At 45.1% G+C, this 20,174-nt stretch overlaps 1 protein-coding gene across 1 annotated transcript; it reads right to left on the reverse strand.

Moving 5' to 3' along the window:
- Window positions 1–1,417: 1,417 nt before the first annotated feature.
- LOC116941064 (glycoprotein-N-acetylgalactosamine 3-beta-galactosyltransferase 1-like) lies at window positions 1,418–19,937 on the reverse strand. The gene is made up of 4 exons (XM_032951665.2): window positions 19,601–19,937; window positions 15,785–15,994; window positions 7,451–8,118; window positions 1,418–1,886 (listed from the first exon to the last, which is right to left on the reverse strand). Exons 2-4 carry the CDS (start codon window positions 15,987–15,989, stop codon window positions 1,668–1,670), a joined length of 1,092 nt encoding a protein of 363 aa, XP_032807556.2. The 5' UTR covers window positions 15,990–15,994; window positions 19,601–19,937; the 3' UTR covers window positions 1,418–1,667.
- Window positions 19,938–20,174: the final 237 nt, after the last annotated feature.

Here is a 20,174-nt window from a genome sequence, read left to right on the forward strand (position 1 = left end):
ATCACCCTGTTTGTGCATGGTTATCACCCATCCAAGCACGATCCAGGCTCTATTCCGCTTAGCTTCTACGCTATGACGAAATGAAGTGCATTTCGGGCGATTTTTGCCATAGGTGAAAATTTAATGAAAACGGCCATGAAAATATTTAACATGGCATTCCTGACGCAATTATCTGGCTTAACCACCTCATTCGTAAACAATTATCCACACAGAGTAGTGAATGTCCATGTACAGCCCAAGCCAGTGATAGAAATTCCACATTTTCATAGTGGACCAGAGTCCCTCCACAGGGCGATGATTGTCTAAACCCCAAAAAGTGGTACTCTTTTTAACGACCGCTGGAGTGATAAACTAAACTATTTATTGTACCAGGTGAAGCCCACCGAGCTATACAGCTCTTTTTCAGAAGCGGCCCAGCCACAATTGATAGCTCAACGAAGTGGCTTATTGAGTGGAAGTTAATAGCAGCAGCCAAATAAGGTATTCCTCGCTTTACAAACGTTCGGTTTACGAAATTTCGCATGAACGCAATTGACAAATTATGAGCAAAATCGAATTTCCGCGGCAATGAAATTTCGCATTCCACCCGCCACGAGATCATGAAACAAGAAACACGTGGGAGGCTGTGTCAACCGTCCGTGACAACGTCATGGTTCCCCTTAAGTGCAACAGTCGCACCTCCTCATCACGTGTCCAGGCCTTCCAATATGTAGATCTTTTGGCGAGCTGCCCAACAAAAGATTAATGATTTTTGTTTTAAATGTATTATTTAATCATCTTAATTTGCATGTTGCTTATTGTTATTTTTGTATTGTGAAAAGTGATGTGTAATATTTTTAGGTTGGAAATAAGAGTTGGAATGACACCTCCCTCATTTTAAGTTTTAAATTCATGGGAAAAGCCAATCCGATTTACGAAATTTCGTTTAACCGTGACTTTCGTAAATGGAGGGACACCTGCTATCTAAATGCACGCTCCAAAAATGTGGAGGGAAAAACCGGAGGACCCAGAGAAAAAAAAATCCACGTGACCACGGGGAGAGAGACACCGCAAAACTCCAAATATACAGCAGCAGGCATCAGGGTCGGGTTCGAACCCACGACATCCTGCATACCCGGCGAGGGAGACAATGATGGGCCGAGTTGACCACCATCTCTGACTTGAACTCAAGACTCTCCGATTGAGACAGCGGCACTCTTCCATGGCACCACGACCCACCAGAATAAATAAATACACAATTGTAAACAATTATCCAAAAGATGGTTCTCATTCTCTTCTCCTTGCGGTTTGAGTTGATCAATTTGCCGTGATTTTGATGTCACTTATATTTGAGCATCATATTCTGCTCGCCTTGCTTTCGCGTCTCATTTTCATCGTCTCATTTACGCACGTGTTTTGTCGTGCTCCGTCTTATTCATTTTTCATTAGCCTGCGGTTAAAAATCTTCACAGGCAATTTGCACAATGTTCAAATGCCTAATGTTTACGTGCATTAATCCAACGCGTGTATCAAGGGCGTGAGAATAAAATGACAGTGATGCATTGAAGAATGGCTACAAGCTCACGAACAATTCTCTGGAATTAAGGGGGGGGGGGGGGGGGAATGAAACAATCAGTCTGAAACAAAGTTATTTATATATGTGCGTATATATGTAACATTGCTTGCGGCTATCGGAGCTTGGAATCGACTGGAAGGCTCTTCAGCTGGGAAGAAGAGGAGTCTGAATTTCGGCCAAAGAGCGCCCATTGGGCCGTCTGGTTGATGGGCAGCTCACGGTGGCTGTATCCATAGGGGCGCAGGTGGTAGGCGAAGTACTCAAAGGTATACATCCACGTCGGAGACATGTAGTGGAACGTGGCCGAGTAGTCCGAACAGCACCGAGGACCCTGGAGCACGTAGCGGGGAGAGACACAGGTATGACACACGTGACATGGGGGGGGAGGGGGAGAATGGGGGCACACACGGGGATACATGGGGTATTGGTGGAACACAGTGGGACACGTGGAAACACACGGGTGCGGGGGTAAGATTTGTTCAGGGCCGCAACAGGACAGGGGCAACGTCTAGAGATGGGCTGCATTGAGGATGGTAATGTTAGCAGCTTATTGTGTCATGGTTACGCTGGTCCCTGCCATAGCAATTTGGAATTTCCACTCCTGGTGCAAGACCAGCGATTGAGAGAAGCACGACTCCATACCCCACGTGATCAAGATGCTTTTTGACCTAACGTAAGTTTGCTGCAATTGCCAAGGGCCCCCAATTTAACTTTGTGCAGCACTGTAATCACGTATTACATTATTAAAGCTGCGGATGTGGCCAGGAGATGGCAGCGCTGAGTGTCACCACCACCACCACAACCCCCACGAATTCGGTGGGAAGTGGTGGCCTAGCGATTAGCGCGCTGCCCTACGGACCCAGCGATCGGAATTCGATTTCCGCTCACGGGCTAACAACAGTGACGATTATCTGAACCGGTCCCGAGCCTCAGCCGAAAATTAGTACTTAGTGCGGTGTGTAAACATCGCTACTCGGGAGACAAAGGCGGCCAGGCGTGGTGCTGGCCACCCACTCCCTCGTGTGCCGTGCCAGCCTTTATTAGGTGCTCGCTAACAGCACTTGCCCCAACAGTCTGTTAAGGCTATACGGGGGATATTTGTCTTTGTATTCGTGGTTTCTCTGGTTTCTCCAGTTTCCTCCCAAATGAAGTAAAAATAGTCTTGTAATTGGTCAAACATCTCAATGCAGGGCCCTCCTGAATAAGAGTCCTGTGACTCAGGTGAAGCTTCTCAGGCTGAAGGGCATTACCATTATTATATTATACCAATAGCTAAAATGACACCTCAAATACGTATCGTGAGGCGACAATGGGTGAGCGACATCTCATTCGTGAGGGTACGATACGATTCAAAATGTACCAACAAATGCATTCTCACATTATTCTAGACACACGTTATTGCATGAATTATTACTCTGCACGCAGAATAAACCAACATGCCTCCAGCAGTGAAGCTGCCTTGTTTTTTCGAGATAGTAGCGGCTTTTGGCTGGCCATCGAACAAACACGGTTACCGCATCGCGCGCTTTCAGATGCGCTTCTGCGACCGTCTGGACTGCTCTTCCTTCTGATATTAGGAAGCCACTGGAGCGATCTTTTAAATTATCTAGATTTAAAAGCAGTTTCTTGAGAACTGCTTTTTGTGTTTATTTTGTTGTCCTTCCCCCATATGGTGTGCAAGACATTCAACATACATACACACATATCGTATTCCAGTTTTAACTTAAAGCTTTTGTGACTGCAGGAATTCATATTCTTGGGTCTTTCGGTAAAGTCACGAAGATCGTTTAAAAGAAAATATCAAACATAACAAACAAAAAACTCCGACGTTTCGATCGCAACACAAGCGGTCGTCTTCAGGAAAAGGGGGGTGAGAGCTTTCTAGGCAAACTGTTTATAAGGGGTTGAAAATGGGCGTAGCCCAAATGTCAGCAGCCAATGACAATGCGAGTGGTGGGCAGCCAACCCGATGGTGGTTGGTTTTCCACCATTGAAAGGGCTGCCAGGTGAAAATTAGAATATTAAAGAGAGATTAGTATATTAAAGATAGATTCGCATATTAAAGAGAGATTAGCATGTTAATGTAAGATTAGCATGTTAATGGGAGAATAGCATGTTAAAGAGAGAGAATAGCATGTTAATGGAATATTAACATGTTAAAAAGAGAGATTACCTTGTTAAAAAGAGAGATTACCTTGTTAAAAATAGAGATTAGCTTGTTAAAGAGAGAGATTAGCATGTTAAAGAGAGAATAGCATGTTAAAGAGAGATTAGCATGTTAAAGAGAGACTAGCATGTTAAAGAGAGACTAGCATGTTAAAGAGAGACTAGCATGTTAAAGAGAGATTAGCATGTTAAAGAGAGACTAGCATGTTAAAGAGAGATTAGCATGTTAAAGAGAGACCAGCATGTTAAAGAGAGACCAGCATGTTAAAGAGAGACCAGCATGTTAAAGAGAGACCAGCTTGTTAAAGAGAGACCAGCATGTTAAAGAGAGATTAGCATATTCTTAGTTTTTTTCGGTAAAGTCACGTTGAAGAGAAACAACAAAATAACAAAATATATATAAAACAACAAAAAATTCTCACGACGTTTCGACCATAACTCAAACGGTCATCATCAGGTGTGTTGGTTTGCATAAATGTATTTCCAAACGGCACATTTATTTATTTATTTAAAAAAACGTTGGCGTCACGCGCAGCGATTTGGCAGTTTGCCCAGGACTAGTCCATCTATTTTTTTGAAAAGAGTAGGGGGGAGACGAATTTTTTTATAATGTATGCTGTCTGAAAGCCACTGTAAGCGTGAACAATCAATTAAGAACTGAAATGGTTTATCAAATCTTTCCAATGATTGCTAAGAGAGAATCCATCTTCTCGGTTGAAATTGTCTCTGTGCTTGTATATGTGGATAGCCTCATGAACGAATCTCTCATGGAAGCCAGATGGCTTACAAAGAACCTCCATCTTGGAAAAGTCAATGGCATGTGAGCCTACTGAATTAGAACAATGATCTGCTACGGCCGAGGTGTTGGTCCTACCGTGTTTAAGGTCTGCTTTATGTTCACGAATGCGGTCCGAGACATGGCGTTTGGTTTCTCCAATGTAACTACTACCACAGAGGCAACTTAGTTTGTAGACACCAGGGTATTGTATGTCCGGAATCACATCTTTTACAGATGGAACCAGATCACGGATTTTATGTAATGTGTTGAAACGGACCTGGATCTTGTGTTTATTCAAGATTTTGGAGATCTTTTTTGTGATCCCAGCAATGTAGGGTAAAGTGATGGTTTTGAAAAGCTCCTCAAGAGGGTTCTTCTTCATGGTTTGAGTGATAGCTTTGCGGATTGTATAGTCGGAGTAACCATTAGCCCTAAGAGCTTGGTGTACGTGCTTGAGTTCACTGTTTATGTGTTCCTGGTCGGATATGCATTGGGCTCTATGATACAGAGTCTTGATGAGAGAATTCTTCTGTGATGGATGGTGGTGGGAATCCGGTTTCAGATAAGCATCCGTATGGGTAGCTTTCCTGTAGACAGAGTGGCTCATTGAACCATCAGGTCTCTTTTTAATTAGGACATCCAAAAAAGGTATCTTGCCATCTATTTCGACTTCCATGGTAAATATGATGGCTGGGTGTATGTAATTGATGTGGTCAAAGAATTGGTCTAGAGCAGGCCGGCCATGTGGCCAGATGACAAAAGTGTCATCCACGTACCTCTTCCATAAGGTTGGGCGCAGAGTGGCAGTCTGGATGGCGTCAGTCTCAAATTTCTCCATGAAAATGTTAGCTATAACTGGAGAGAGGGGGGAGCCCATTGGGGTGCCCTCAGTTTGTTTGTAGAAAGTTCCATTCCAAGTGAAGTATGTATTGGTTAAACAGTGTCTCACCAGGGGGGGTACCTCAGTGTTTAGTCCTTGATGAACCAAGTCTTCAATGATTGCAATGGTGTCAGGTACAGGAACCTTGGTGAATAAGGAAACTACATCAAAACTGACAAGCAGGTCGTCTGGGGACAGGGAAATACCCTTGATTGTCGATACCAGGTGAGTAGAATTTTGTACCGCAGAGGTGGTCTTTCCAGTGAAAGGACGCAGGATTTCAGACAAAAAACGAGCTAGTTTGTAGGTGGGGGAGCTGATAGTAGAGACTATGGGACGAAGAGGTGTATCAACTTTATGTATTTTTGGTAAGCCGTATAATCTTGGTGGCCTGGCAGCAGAAGGTTTCAACGAAAACTGTTTAGATTGATCAATTAATGCGGTTGAATCAGAAATTATTTTGTTGGTTTGTGTGACGAGGCTGTTGGTGGGATCTCTTTTTATTTTTGTATAACTACCATCGTCGAGTAATTCTTTAATTTTGTTGTTGTATTCTATTTTATCCATGATGACAGTAGCATTGCCTTTGTCAGCTGAGAGGACTACAATATCATTCCTCTTTTTTAATTTATATCGGATTGGGAACATGTAGACAATATGACTGCCTCTTCAGCTGCTACTATGTCGACCAAATGTTAAAGAGAGACTAGCATGTTAAAGAGAGACCAGCATGTTAAAGAGAGACCAGCATGTTAAAGAGAGACTAGCATGTTAAAGAGAGACTAGCATGTTAAAGAGAGACTAGCATGTTAAAGAGAGACTAGCATGTTAAAGAGAGACTAGCATGTTAAAGAGAGACCAGCATGTTAAAGAGAGACTAGCATGTTAAAGAGAGACTAGCATGTTAAAGAGAGACTAGCATGTTAAAGAGAGATTAGCATGTTAAAGAGAGACTAGCATGTTAAAGAGAGACTAGCATGTTAAAGAGAGATTAGCATGTTAAAGAGAGACTATCATGTTAAAGAGAGACCAGCTTGTTAAAGAGAGACCAGCATGTTAAAGAGAGACCAGCATGTTAAAGAGAGACTAGCATGTTAAAGAGAGACCAGCATGTTTAAGAGAGACTAGCATGTTAAAGAGAGACCAGCATGTTTAAGAGAGACTAGCATGTTAAAGAGAGACCAGCATGTTTAAGAGAGACTAGCATGTTAAAGAGAGACCAGCATGTTAAAGAGAGACCAGCATGTTAAAGAGAGACCAGCATGTTAAAGAGAGACCAGCATGTTAAAGAGAGACCAGCATGTTAAAGAGAGACTAGCATGTTAAAGAGAGACCAGCATGTTAAAGAGAGACTAGCATGTTAAAGAGAGACCAGCATATTAAAGAGAGACTAGCATGTTAAAGAGAGACTATCATGTTAAAGAGAGACCAGCATGTTAAAGAGAGACTAGCATGTTAAAGAGAGACCAGCATGTTAAAGAGAGACTAGCATGTTAAAGAGAGACCAGCATGTTAAAGAGAGACCAGCATGTTAAAGAGAGACCAGCATGTTAAAGAGAGACCAGCATGTTAATGGAAGGTCGCAACCAAGGGGTCGGCGTGAAGTGGCTTTGAAAGCGCAAGTTTGAAATGGGCCTAAAGCACAACTAACATCGGAAGGTGGTAGGATGGGAGCATCATAGCCAATGACGACTTAAACTGGTTGATAACGTTGATTCTCGGTACCCGAGAAGATGTGTATAAACTGAGTAATCATTGGAAGGACGTTAATGGCAGTCAGCCAGGGTATATTTGAAAGCTGCTGCTATTACCGAAAAAACACCGACTCCCAATAGACAATCTGACTTTTTATCGAGACCATCTAAAAATATATATTCCATTTGGAATATATGTTTGAAAATTCAAGCAGCCTGCATGACCTTTTTTTCTAGTTGGGCGATTTGCTCGCTTTCTCCTCAGATTGTGCACGCAGCGTTACCATTCTGTGCGGTGGCTGGACGTTTTTTTTTTTACAGAGCTGTGTACACACGCGGGGCGCATGGTGTGGGGGGGGGGGGGTCCAACAACTCACCAGCTCGAGGGGGTGGTAGGAGTAGTCTCTGTACCAGAAGGGTTTTTGGTCGTGTTTCTTGGTCAGCAGCTCCTCGGGAAACACCCCGTGGAAGGTCTCCCTTCGGTGCATGTCCAGAGACTCTCCGGCCACTACGCCAACCTTTGCGAGGCACTTGGCCACCTCCACGTCCTCGATGGTGGACGCGTGCGTGCACTTGCCCGTCTCGAAGGCCTCCACGAACTTGCGCACGGCCTCCCTGCTCATCGCATAGCCGCCACCCCCGCTCATGTAGCCCTGCTTCACGAAGTACTTGAACTTGCGCCCAAAAAAGATGGGCTCTGACGGAGAGTAGCTCACCAGCAGCAGCTTGAGGTTCTCCATGATGACGTAGGTGTCGTCGTCGGCCTTGAGGAACCAGTCTGCATCGTCAAGGTGGTTCTCATGTATGTAGTACAGCGCCTTGATGGTCTTCCAGTAGAGCTTGTCGCGGCCTTCCCCCGTGCCGAGCCCGATGGCCCCAAGCTCCTTGTCCTCCTCCGAGCTCATGAAGAGCACGCGGTCACAGCGCTTGGCCCAGGTGGCCTTGACGTGGCGAGCTTTGGCCTGGACATTCTTCGGGTGCGTGACGATCCAGCACAGCACCCTCACTTTCTTGAGCAGTGCTGCTGCCGTTGAGTTGTCCATGCCTGTGTGGAGGATCACAAAAGCGGTTGTGTCTATGCGCGTGAACAACGTGGCATTTGTATGTTTCTTTTACTCTCTCGACTGTATTCTAATTATGCCGTCGGCATTAACGGCACGGATCAAGTGAACTTCGTTCGGGAACTCCTGTGGAAAGCAGTGCAAAATCACCCCATGTTGATCAGAGCCTTTGGAAGAGGTGCCCATTCAAAATTGCCACGAAGTGGCACTGCACTTTTACCCAGGCCACTCTTGCAGATGAGACAACGCCTTGCCTATTTCGTTTTCACCTGGCTAAAAATACAAACAATACTATCTTCCCGCATTGCATTCTCTGCAAGTGACGTTTGTGAAATGGCAATACAAACATATGTCTTTAGTTCCCAGAGTTGTAATAACCCAACTTAAGAGAAAGATTAAAACAACTTTATTATAGACAATGATTACTATCCAGAGTTTTTTTTTTATTAGATCGTGTAAATAAATAAATGTATCGTTAAAACCCGCCACCACCCGACACAGCCAACTAGTAAGGGTTGTCACGTAAACAGAACGTGGCCAATTCTCCACTAGTACAGCACACCGGTGTGTTGGATCACTAGGCTGAGGGCATACACTCGTTATATTTCAACACCATAGCTTAACCATACATGTTAGCACAAACGGTTTCAAGTCAATGAGACCACTACTGACAAAACCCCGAGAAACTGAGCGAGAACCCAAATAAACCGAGGCACAATAACATTTAAAATGAAACTAAAACTATACTATTTTTATGTTACCAGGTAAGGACCACTGAGCTACAGTATATAAATATTTTTCAGAAGCAACCTGACCACAAATGATAGCTCAACGAAGTGGCTTATTACGTGGACATTTATAGCAGCCCAAATATATATGGAAAAACTGGAGGCCCCAGAGAAAATGTCACACGACCATGGGGAGAGAGACACGCAAACTCCAAATATACAGGCATCGGGTCAGGGTCGAACCCACGACCTCCTGTATACCAGGCAAGGTAGTTAACATCTCCTAGCCACCGTGATGATGATGAGAGAGAGAGAGACACGCAAACTCCAAATATACAGGCATCGGGTCAGGATCGAACCCACGACCTACTGTATACCAGACGAGGTAATCATAACAATAATTAACATTTATAATGCACATTCCATCCGAGAATCACAATGCACAATGCATGAAAAGCAGGAGACAAAAACAGAACCAGGGTAAATGTCTAACCTAAAGACGGAAGGCCAGTTTAAAGAGATGGGTTTCCAAAGCAGACTTAGATATATATACCGACTTTGATTGCCCTGATTTTAAGTGGCTCGGCATTCCATAGCTTGGGTGCCACGGTAAAAAAAGCCCGATCACCAAAAGAGCGCCACCTAGACCTGGGAGTGCCGAGCAGTTGGAGATCGGAAGAGCTTGGAGGATTATATAAATGTATTAATTCCTGCAAGTAATGTGGGGTGAGCCCTTTAAAAGCTTTATAGATTAATATCAGTATCTTAAAATCCACTCTGAATTTGATCGGTGCTCACGAAATGGTGTACTTTTAAGCACTCTCACAGCTGCATTCTGAACAAGCTGCAGTCTACCCAGTACTCTACTCAGTATCCCATTCAGTAAGGCGTTGCAGTAGTCGAGTCGGGATAAAAACAAAAGCATGGACCAGTCTCTCCAATGAGCAGGTGCATTCTGGATATATTTCTTAGGCGGAAAAATGACAGTTTAACCACCTTAGATATATGTGTCTCAAAGGATAATGACTGGCCAAACTGAACACCAATGTTTCTGACCTCCCATGTGGGATTGACATCGTGACCATCAATCAACAAACGAGGCGAACCAATTTTAGAAAGATGCAGAGGGGAACCGATTAAAATGGCGTCGGTCTTGTCGGCATTTACGAGCAAAAAGTTTTGGCGCAATTATGAATTCACTACCGTTAGTGATGCAGATAGCGCAGTAGATGCTGTTGCATAATCTGGTCCTAACCGGATATAAATTTGAGGATCATCTGCACAACAATGGTAGAATAAGCCAAGATGTTGAGCAGAATACCCAATGGTACCATGTAGATGCTAAAAAGTTATGGGCTAGCACAGATTCCTGCGGAACACCACAGAAAACCGGTCTAATTAGTGACGAAGTACCTGCGATTCCTTAAGTAAGAGTGGAACCACAACAAACCTAAGCCAGGAGATCCCCATTGAAACTTCCAGTCGCTCAAAGAGAACCCCCGTGATCAATCGAGTCAATTGCTGTGTTTAGATCTAGCAGAATGATGAAGCTGACAAAGCCTTTATCTGCTGACAAAAGTAAATAATTGACCACCCTTACAAGAGCAGTCTTGGTGCTATGTGCAGGTCTGAACCCTGATTGAAAGTGGTCAAATAGATCGTTTGAGGCCAGGTGCTGATGTAAACGAGTGACCACAGCTATAGGTTGGATATTGGGTGAAGCTCGGGATCAAGACCTGGCTTTTTAAAAAGTGGAATGACCGCAGCCATCTTAAAAATGTCTGGGACTGTGCTGCTTTTGAGGGACCTGTTGAGAAGACTGAGGATTAATGGCCTCAGTATAACGGAATGGTCCCGTAACAGCCTTGAAGGGATCCAGTGGACAGCTGGTAGGTCGAGAGGCAGCAAATAAAGAGAGTAGTTCCGCAGTTGACATTGCGGGAAACTCGGTTAACAATGTGCCTTCGAACTGAGCTGGAGGCAAGTAGGAAAGAGAAGAAACACGGGGAAGAGACACTAATTTGGACTTGATAGTTGGAATTTTATCGTGCAAAAACTGTTGAATTTTAGTACAGAAATCAGTGGCGGAGTGGGAGATTACATTTGGTTCCTTATTCAAAAGTTGACTGATACAGGAAAATTCGGTCTGAGGATTGTCATCACTATTTGCAATGCGACCAGTAATGTAGGAGGATTTCGCCAAGGCAATGTCGTTATGATAAGTACAAAGTTGTTATTTAAATATTTCATGATGAATAGTGAGGCCAGACTTCTCCCAGCACGTTCTGCTTCACAGGCGGTAGTTTTTTGCACCCTCAATTTAGCAGTGTACCATGGCGAATGGCGATGGAACGATATACAGCGGTCTCGAAGGGGAGTCAAATGATACAAGATCTCTGACAGACCAGAGTTATATCATTGAGCAGCTTCAACGGGAAATTTTCACTCATCAGCGAGTGAATAACTCGATAGGGGGTCTGTGAGAGAGGCCACAGTGATAGATATAATTTTGCTAAATGAAATTCGACGTTTAATAGAAGGACCAGGAGGGGGCATAGATATATCAAAGAGGACCAAAGAGTGGTCTGAGATTCCTGGATCCATCACAGTCAATTCAGATAGTGAAAGTCGAGAGAACAAACCAAATATAGAGTATGTCCACCAGACTGTGCTGGCTGTGTGACATGCTGGATTAAACCAAAAGAGTCAAGGATGGCCAAAAAGTCCTTGACATAAGGTTTGGATGGTGTATCACAACGTGAATATTAAAGTCACCAATTATGAGAATCCGTTTTGAACGAGCACACACCACCAAGAGGAACTCTGAGAACTCTGAAAGGAATGTGTAAATTATCCTGGGAGGGTGATAGAGCAATATTAACAATGCCAGCTTGGTACAAATTGGCCTCCAATGTAATGCGAGGTGCTCAAATCACTGGAATGTTGGCAATGGGAAAAGTTTTACAAATGCAGAATTTGTATGAAATGAAGCCAGACCACCCCCTCTACCTGATGACCGTGGATTCTCACAAAAAGCGAGACCAGATGGAGTCGCCTCATTCAGTGAAAAATAGTCAAGAGGCCCATGCCAGGTCTCAGTCAGACAAAAGAAGTCAATACAGTGGTCTGTGATAAGTCCGTTCATTGCAAACGCCTTACTTGTGATAGAACGTACATTAAGTAATGCTAAATGAGCATAACCAGTTATGGGGTCCTTTAACGGCGATCATTGAGCAGGCCCCAATGGGCAATGAAAGGAACAGGTACCAATGGAAATGGTGGGACTATGACAAAACAGATCTGATGTTATGACCTAATTTGCGAGTGAATTGATGATATTGCTACGTCCAGCCCCATGATGAACATACCCAGGGAATAACAGAGTTGGGACAACTTTGCATCACGTGATCGAAAAACAGAGAGCAAACTCAATAATGCATTTCTAAGGTACACAGCCATCATAATATCAGACCGCTGTCATCATATACATCAATCTACTAGTGATGTTTGTAAACCGATGAGGCAGAAATGAACAGAGATAATGGGAAATCCACAAGATGGAGGACCACAGCCACACAAAACAATGCCAGGGAGGGTCACATGCAGCATGAAGTGGACAACTGACGCAGAAAGAAAAAAAAACTGAGAAAAACAGACGACCACATATTTATAAAGGCTGCAAAAGTTGCTGTGGCCAACCTGCCAACAGCCCAGATGGGCCAATCAGAGGCAAAAATGGCGGCCAAGGGGTGCAACACCCGTGGCTTTGTTGACTTATGAAGCACGACAACCAAGCAGTCCCAAGTTAACCAATCAGTCGCGGGAGTGGCAGTCACTGGGGCTGACAATGGCGTCCAATGCAGCATGCAGGCCCAGGCAGGCCGCATAATGATGGTCGCAGCAAGCAGCACAGCCAAAGCAGGCAATGTCGCGGCCATACAAAAACAGGGGCCCAGCTGAACCACTTGCAGGTGCCGTGAGATAACATCTCGCTAAGGCCGACGCAGATGCAGCAGCCAGACCAACACCAGCAGGCCAGCAGCACAATGACCAAAAGCCCAGTAGTTAACATCTGGCCACCGTGGTACCCTAACTGTCACGCAGGAGAAGGCGAGTCCACTTCTGGAGAAAAGAGGGGGATTGGGGGTTACTTCGTGAGTTTGCGTAGCAGCAATCGGAAGCCAATGCAGTGCACCACTTAGCGAACACCCACATTAGTGAATAATATTATAATGACCTGGAATTGTGGTTCTTATTAGTTTCCCTGCTTGTTTATCATAGAAAGGCTGTTAGCAAAAGACAACACTTTTAGGGCTGACCATTACATGCGGCCTAAACCATCGGCAGCAGCTGCTGGTGCACTGCAATAAATAAGGCCTGGGTCTGTTATTATTCACAGGTAAATAACAATAAACGTGAGAATCCATTTCATTGTGAAACACCGGGAGTCTCCTGAATGGAAATACATGCTAGATTACAACTCAGGATTATTTCAATGGTGCCGACTCGATGTTTTGACATTGTGTTAGTTCCCAAGCCACGTGGTCACCTGGCCACCTTTAAAATCATGGAGGTTTATTTGTTTAATCGGTCTGCTGCTATTTAACTATGAGTCGGACTTGTGCTGTGACAAATGCACACACTCGTTTGGTTGAACTGCAGTCGACTTAAGCGTCATGATCAACAAATAAAACAAATTATTTGACCAACGTCACACAACGTGTGACGCACATGCATCTAATGAAACAATTTTGGAGGCAATGCTCATGGTGGTGGATCACGCAGATCTGCAAAACTCTGAAAGCCGCTGTGCTGCAAGGTAGCCAGTGGATATGGCAGTAAACCAAGTGGGTTCTCTCTGCTCCAGCGACAGTAAACCAAGTGGGTTCTCTCTGCTCCAGCGACCAAGGCCTTTCTATCCAAGACCCCAATAAAACTTTACTCGACGGGAGCTCCGCTCATTTCTCATATGGTGCCCCCCCCACCCCCCATGGGCTAAAATGTCCTTACCCCAGATATCTCTGTATTTGGCTCCTTAACTCCGTTTAATTCAATGCTCAAACCCTAATACATTACTTTAAATACGTGAAGCACGGGGTCACTGGTAATGAAAGCCGAGTTCTCCCCCTACCACCAAAACAATGTTGGTTTAAGGTGCTTTTCTGTTTGCGAAAATAATAATTAACTTTCTGCTCTCCCTTCTTCCGTCGACTGGCGGCTTTACCTCCTCGCCATCCCCCGCCCAGTTAACAAAGTTCGTGGCTTAAAATTGGGTCTGCACTGCTCCCATATTTGTTAAATGCTTCCGCCTCACCCTCCTCCACCGCCCCGATCTCTTTAACCCCCTCTGCCCAGGTGTAGACCTATCCCAATCCACGTCCGGTACACAGATAAAAATATCAAACACGGTAACCTGGGCATAGCAACCGAGAACTTTCATGCAGAGTTGGACCCATGTTAGAGAAAGTAGCAACAAGTATTGTAGTTTCTGTTGTAATTTTTTTTAATCATTTCTGGCCTCAATGAGCCCCTACTTACAGGGTAACAGAGGAGGGGCGCCAGTATGGAAGTTTGTCCCAAGCTTGAGATCCATGGGGGCCTCAGAAAGTGCCACTGTTGCCTTCTTTGGCATTTTTTCCTCCGCCCAGGCCAAGACAAACCTTTTGACAGCCCTTCATATGTGGTCATAATGCAATTTATGTACATACGTATACACTGCGAGTCCCGGGTTGTGGAACGTAGATTGTGATGAGATAATGAAATCTAAAGTTAGTCAGGGCCATCTTGTTAGCACCCTCGTGACATATCTTAAATACAGTTTCACGTGCCAAATCAATTTCGTCAGTGGCTATTACGGAACGCCTGACTGTGATTGTTTGTTCTTCTCAGTAACAAAGGGCTTCAACCCCATTCTAGTAGCCCGGGATACACGGCCCACATTGTATCCAACGTCTAAAATTCAAAAGCTGTTTGTTTTTTGGGTGTGGGTTTTTCTTTTTATAGAAACGTGGGGCCACTGTGTGGAAATACAGCACATCACTTCAGTATGTGCACCTGTTCCTAAACCCCCAGCAAATGACAGTGCGGGTGATAGGCTTGGGGATGCAGATATAGTTGTAGCCATTAGTATACAGAAAAAACCTAAACTTTTTACCTGGCGACCAAAGTTCTATTCAATAACACGCCTAACCATCAGTGGCGAGCGATATGCTAACAGGTCCTGGGTTTCCACCATCACAGACCACACTGAGCGGTGTGAAATTTGGTCAAATAAATCGATAAGATATGCAAGGTGTGTTGAGGACGTCGGCTCAAATGGCTCTTAAGAAGCAGCTTAACATGTCAATGTGCATTTATCCAGGTAAACTTAAAGGAGGTTTTCAGGAGGGCCCTGCACTGGGGTGGTGGCCAATTCCATTTTGGAGTGTTTGGCTGCATGTCGGAGGAAACCAGAGTGTCCGAACTAAACTTGCGCTGAAGAACAGATAACACTCAGGAGGATCCTCACAGATAGACTAAAGAATCAACTTTGTACTGCCATATATTGGCAAACTCGCATCCAAAGAATACAAACTTAGGCAGCCTCATGTCCAAGTGCAAACCAGGCCAGAGCCTGCTTGGATTCTGAAACAAATTAAAAATCAAGATAACTTTATCACCAATAAATAGCAACCAAGGGAGTTAACAGGGATTTACTGAAGATGTTATATGCACCTAGCTGGCATTTCACACTGGTTTATTTGCATAACCACTTTAGGGGTAGGGCAGAGGCTCATTCAGAGATATTTGTAACCCTGATACATAATGCTGGATTAGGGGCCCATCCTTTACCATGTAAACCATGTACAGATATAACCCGTTTCCACCTCCTCTCGTCAGGCTCTGGGGGTGGAGGAGGTAGAGGGGAGAATGTTCATCTTACCTTGATGGCTCAGAACGTCAGAATCCAGGTTCATGACGATGGGCAGTGGCTCTTCGTCTGTGTCGAGGTGGCCGTGGGGGTAGCTGGTGGACAGCACTCGCTCGTGCAGCTTGAGGTCCCCCACCGTCTGCATCAGCAGGTAGCAAATTCCGTAGCCCACGAACCAGCCCAAGATCTTGGAGAGCTGTGGCCGATTTAGCAGCATGGCTCCTTCAGGCGACACGTGATGTATGTATATTTAACTTCTTTCGCGCCGTACATAGCCAACCATGGTAGTCGGACGTGCGGGGGAAGAACAACAAACTAGACACAAACAAATTTTGATTTAAAGCTTTCGTGACTGCAGTAATTCATATTCTTAGCTATTTCGGTAAAGTCACGTTGAAGGGAAACAATAAAATATATATAAAACAATAAAAATTCTCACGACGTTTCGACCATAACACAAACGGTCGTCATCAGGTGTGTCAGTTTGCATTAATTAATTTATTTTTAAACGGTGTATTTAGAACATTTGTTCTAAATAAATTAGTTGTAAATCTAGATTTAGAAGTGCACAGCTCCAGTGGCTTCGTAAATGTCGGAAGGAAAGCGCGTTGCAGACATCTTCCGAAGCGCATGTGAAAGTGCACAATGTGGTGACCGTCTTTGTTCGATGGTTAGCCAAGAGCCGCTGCTCGGATGACCGGAGTTTGCGTGATGGTTTATGCGCCTTGATGGTGTTTCGGTGAGCCAAGAGACAAACGATACGTTTCAGGGAACATTTGTTATGATGAATGACAAACGCAGCGACGGTTTCTCCACAAAGCCGTATACATGTGCGCGTGTGTACAGCCCTTTTGTCGATCAGCTGTTGGCCCATGCGGGTTACCGAACCACGCTTTCAACAAACTGGTTAATACGGGTTTGTGAATGTGTGGATTAAGAACGCAGAAGTGCCGTCCAGAAATGTAATGTGCTGCTTTGCACTCTGCTGCCCATCACGTAACTCGCCTGCACTAAGCTTGGTTCTTTCGGTAAAGTCACGTTGAAGGGAAGTAATAAAATAATACAAATAAAACAATAAAATTATCACGACGTGCCGATTGCAACACAAGCAATTATCATCGGGTGTGAAAACCACAGCAAGAAAATTTGAAAAAAGTGGCGGTTTTGCTGTGGGTTTCACACCTGATTGCTTGTGTTGCAATCGAAACGTCGTGAGACATGTATTGTTTTATTTGTATTATTTTATTACTTCCCTTCTACGTGACTTTACCGAAAGAGACAAGAACATGAATCCCTGCAGTCAAGAAAGCTTTAAATCGAAATTTAAATGCACTAAGCTTGTTCCATTTTTCCGAGTAGCTTTCAAATACCAGTGAGAGAAGTTTGCTGGTTGGTCCTTGAACTACCACTACTATCTTGAACTACCGCTACTACCTTGAACTACCGCTACTACCTTGAACTACCGCTACTACCTTGAACTACCACTACTACCTTGAACTACCGCTACTACCTGAAACTACCGCTACTACCTTGAACTACCGCTACTACCTTGAACTACCGCTACTACCTTGAACTACCGCTACTACCTTGAACTACCGCTACTACCTTGAACTACCGATACTACCTTGAACTACCGCGACTACCTTGAACTACCGCTACTACCTTGAACTACCGCTACTACCTTGAACTACCGCTACTACCTGGAACTACCGCTACTACCTTGAACTACCGCTACTACCTTGAACTACCACTACTACTTTGAACTACCGCTACTACCTTGAACTACCGCTACTACCTCGAACTACCGCTACTACCTTGAACTACCACTACTACCTTGAACTACCGCTACTACCTGAAACTACCGCTACTACCTTGAACTACCGCTACTACCTCGAACTACCGCTACTACCTTGAACTACCGCGACTACCTTCAACTACCGCTACTACCTTGAACTACCACTACTACCTTGAACTACCACTACTACCTTGAACTACCGCTACTACCTTGAACTACCGCGACTACCTTGAACTACCGCTACTACCTTGAACTACCACTACTACCTTGAACTACCGCTACTACCTTGAACTACCGCGACTACCTTGAACTACCGCTACTACCTTGAACTACCACTACTACCTTGAACTACCGCTACTACCTGAAACTACCGCTACTACCTTGAACTACCGCTACTACCTTGAACTACCGCTACTACCTTGAACTACCACTACTACCTTGAACTACCACTGCTACCTTGAACTACCGCTACTACCTTGAACTACCACTACTACCTTGAACTACCACTACTACCTTGAACTACCGCTGCTACCTTGAACTACCGCTACTACCTGGAACTACCACTACTACCTTGAACTACCACTACTATCTTGAACTACCGCTACTACCTTGAACTACCGCTACTACCTGGAACTACCACTACTACCTTGAACTACCACTACTATCTTGAACTACCGCTACTACCTGGAACTACCGCTACTACCCTGAACTACCGCTACTACCTTGAATTACCACTACTATCTTGAACTACCGCTACTATCTTGAACTACCGCTACTACCTTGAACTACCACGGTGCCACCGCTTTCACAGACTCGTCACTGTCAAAACTGCGGTCACAGAAATTAGAATTGGACTATACTATTGTCAGAACTGTTGACATGCGCCAAATGCTTTCATAACTCGATTTGGTGCTTTCGTGACTGGAGGAATTAATCTTTGTTTTTTTTTTCGGTAACGTCACGTAGAAAACAAACAAAGATTAAATTATTTCATGTTCACCCGATTGGCAAGAATGACACTCCAGCATCCTCCTAGCGCCAGCCCCGGTTTGTGAACGTGGCAACTATTCATTCGCACAAAGGGTTGTTTAAAAATGTAACCTTAACCATGACATATGGTCCAAGCAACATCCCTCGGTAATACACAACGTCATACGTTACACATTATAGAATTGTGTCCGCCAGTTGAAATTGTTGCAACACACAGCCACACAAGGTACACATCGGCCCTATGTATTGTCCAACCCTCATACGTGACTGTATATGATTGATAAAAACACATTGTTCACTCGAATGAGAAAGAACAGATGCTATTATGAACCGAGTCGTTAAGGGATCACTCAGGTCAATATACACAGCATGGGTGTACCTCGAGTTGAAATGTGCACCCGTTTCACCACTACAACACAATCATTGGCGTCATTGTGCAGACTAAGTAATGTATTATAATATGAATCTGTAATATATTTTATATATTTTTTCGCATAACTAGGATCCACGTCTTAACGAGAGGCGCCTTGCCTACTACATACAGTCGCATATCTGGCGGCTCGACAGCATTCATTCAAGCAAGCTTCACTTTTTGGTGACGAGACGCTGTATGATCGAAGTTTGCTCTGTGCCGAACGAAACGATTTAGTGTCGGTTGGTTTGCCGGACCGATGGCTTTCGTGAAGAAATACAGTGTCGTTATGTGCATGCAACAGATGGAACAAGGAGACGCAATTTCCTGCCAACTCGCGTTCAGGTATACTCCTGGTCACCCGTGGGTGTCAAATTCCAAACGCACTCGCAAACCGCCTCGTCGCTTGGACCAACACATAATCTCTACGAATACTGGGACCCCCTTGGCTCTCCGAAAGGGGGACCCTCTTGGCTCTCCGAAAGGGGGACCCTCTTGGCTCTCCGAAAGGGGGTCCCCCCCGCGGTCGAGGGGGGCGTAGGGGGGGGGGGTCCTCGTCCCCTGCGACGCGATGGGATAGTCACACGCAAGCTGCCGTACGATTACAGGTGAAGGGCCGTGGCTGGCTTACCTGAGCGTGTCTTCCTGTGCCAGCAGCTGATGTGGTGATGGTGGGTGGGTGGGGTGGGGGTGTCTCTTATCTGCCTCGGCTTTTATGCCTGAGCCTGTACAGGTGCGGCTCGTGTCCCAACTCCTCCTTCCCCTGCCTCACTCTCTGTGCGCTAGGGTGGATAATGTTGAGGAGGCGGAGGAAAGGGGAGGGGTGAGGTGTGAGAGGAATGCGAGGTGGGGTGCAGGTTGGGTATGGGATGCGGAAGCGTGGTGGTTAGCCCACGTTCGCGGCGCTGCGCTTGCCTTTGCGATTTGCCGTTCACTGCCCAACACCACTGACGTACATCTGAGCCGGTCCTGGGCCTCCCCCATCAGGCATGAAATTAAAAAGCTGGTGCGGTGTGTAAACATCAGCACTGGGGGGGGGGGGGGGAGACAAAGACGGCCGGGCGTGGTGCTGGCTAACAACCAGCTACCTTCCCCTAAAGCTGTGTTCAAGATAACCGAGGGGGGGTTATATTTGGTGAGGAATGATAGCAGCCCCACCACCCGCCCGCTCTAAACCAGTCGTGCGAGTCGTAACACGCGCGCAG

This window comes from Petromyzon marinus, chromosome 10 (assembly GCF_048934315.1).
Source record: "Petromyzon marinus isolate PM22_M1 ecotype Great Lakes invasive population chromosome 10, UKy_Petmar_22M1.pri1.0, whole genome shotgun sequence".
NCBI lineage: Eukaryota > Metazoa > Chordata > Hyperoartia > Petromyzontiformes > Petromyzontidae > Petromyzon > Petromyzon marinus.

What these genes read in the sequence shown, in the direction of transcription:
- LOC116941064 (XM_032951665.2), bottom strand. Translation starts at nt 15,989, where the DNA reads ATGCTGCTAAATCGGCCACAGCTCTCCAAGATCTTGGGCTGGTTCGTG. An exon ending in TGACGTTCTGAGCCATCAAG is followed by an intron (nt 8,119 to 15,784) that starts GTAAGATGAACA and finishes TCCTCCACACAG; the next exon opens with GCATGGACAACTCAACGGCA. An exon ending in CCTACCACCCCCTCGAGCTG is followed by an intron (nt 1,887 to 7,450) that starts GTGAGTTGTTGG and finishes TACGTGCTCCAG; the next exon opens with GGTCCTCGGTGCTGTTCGGA.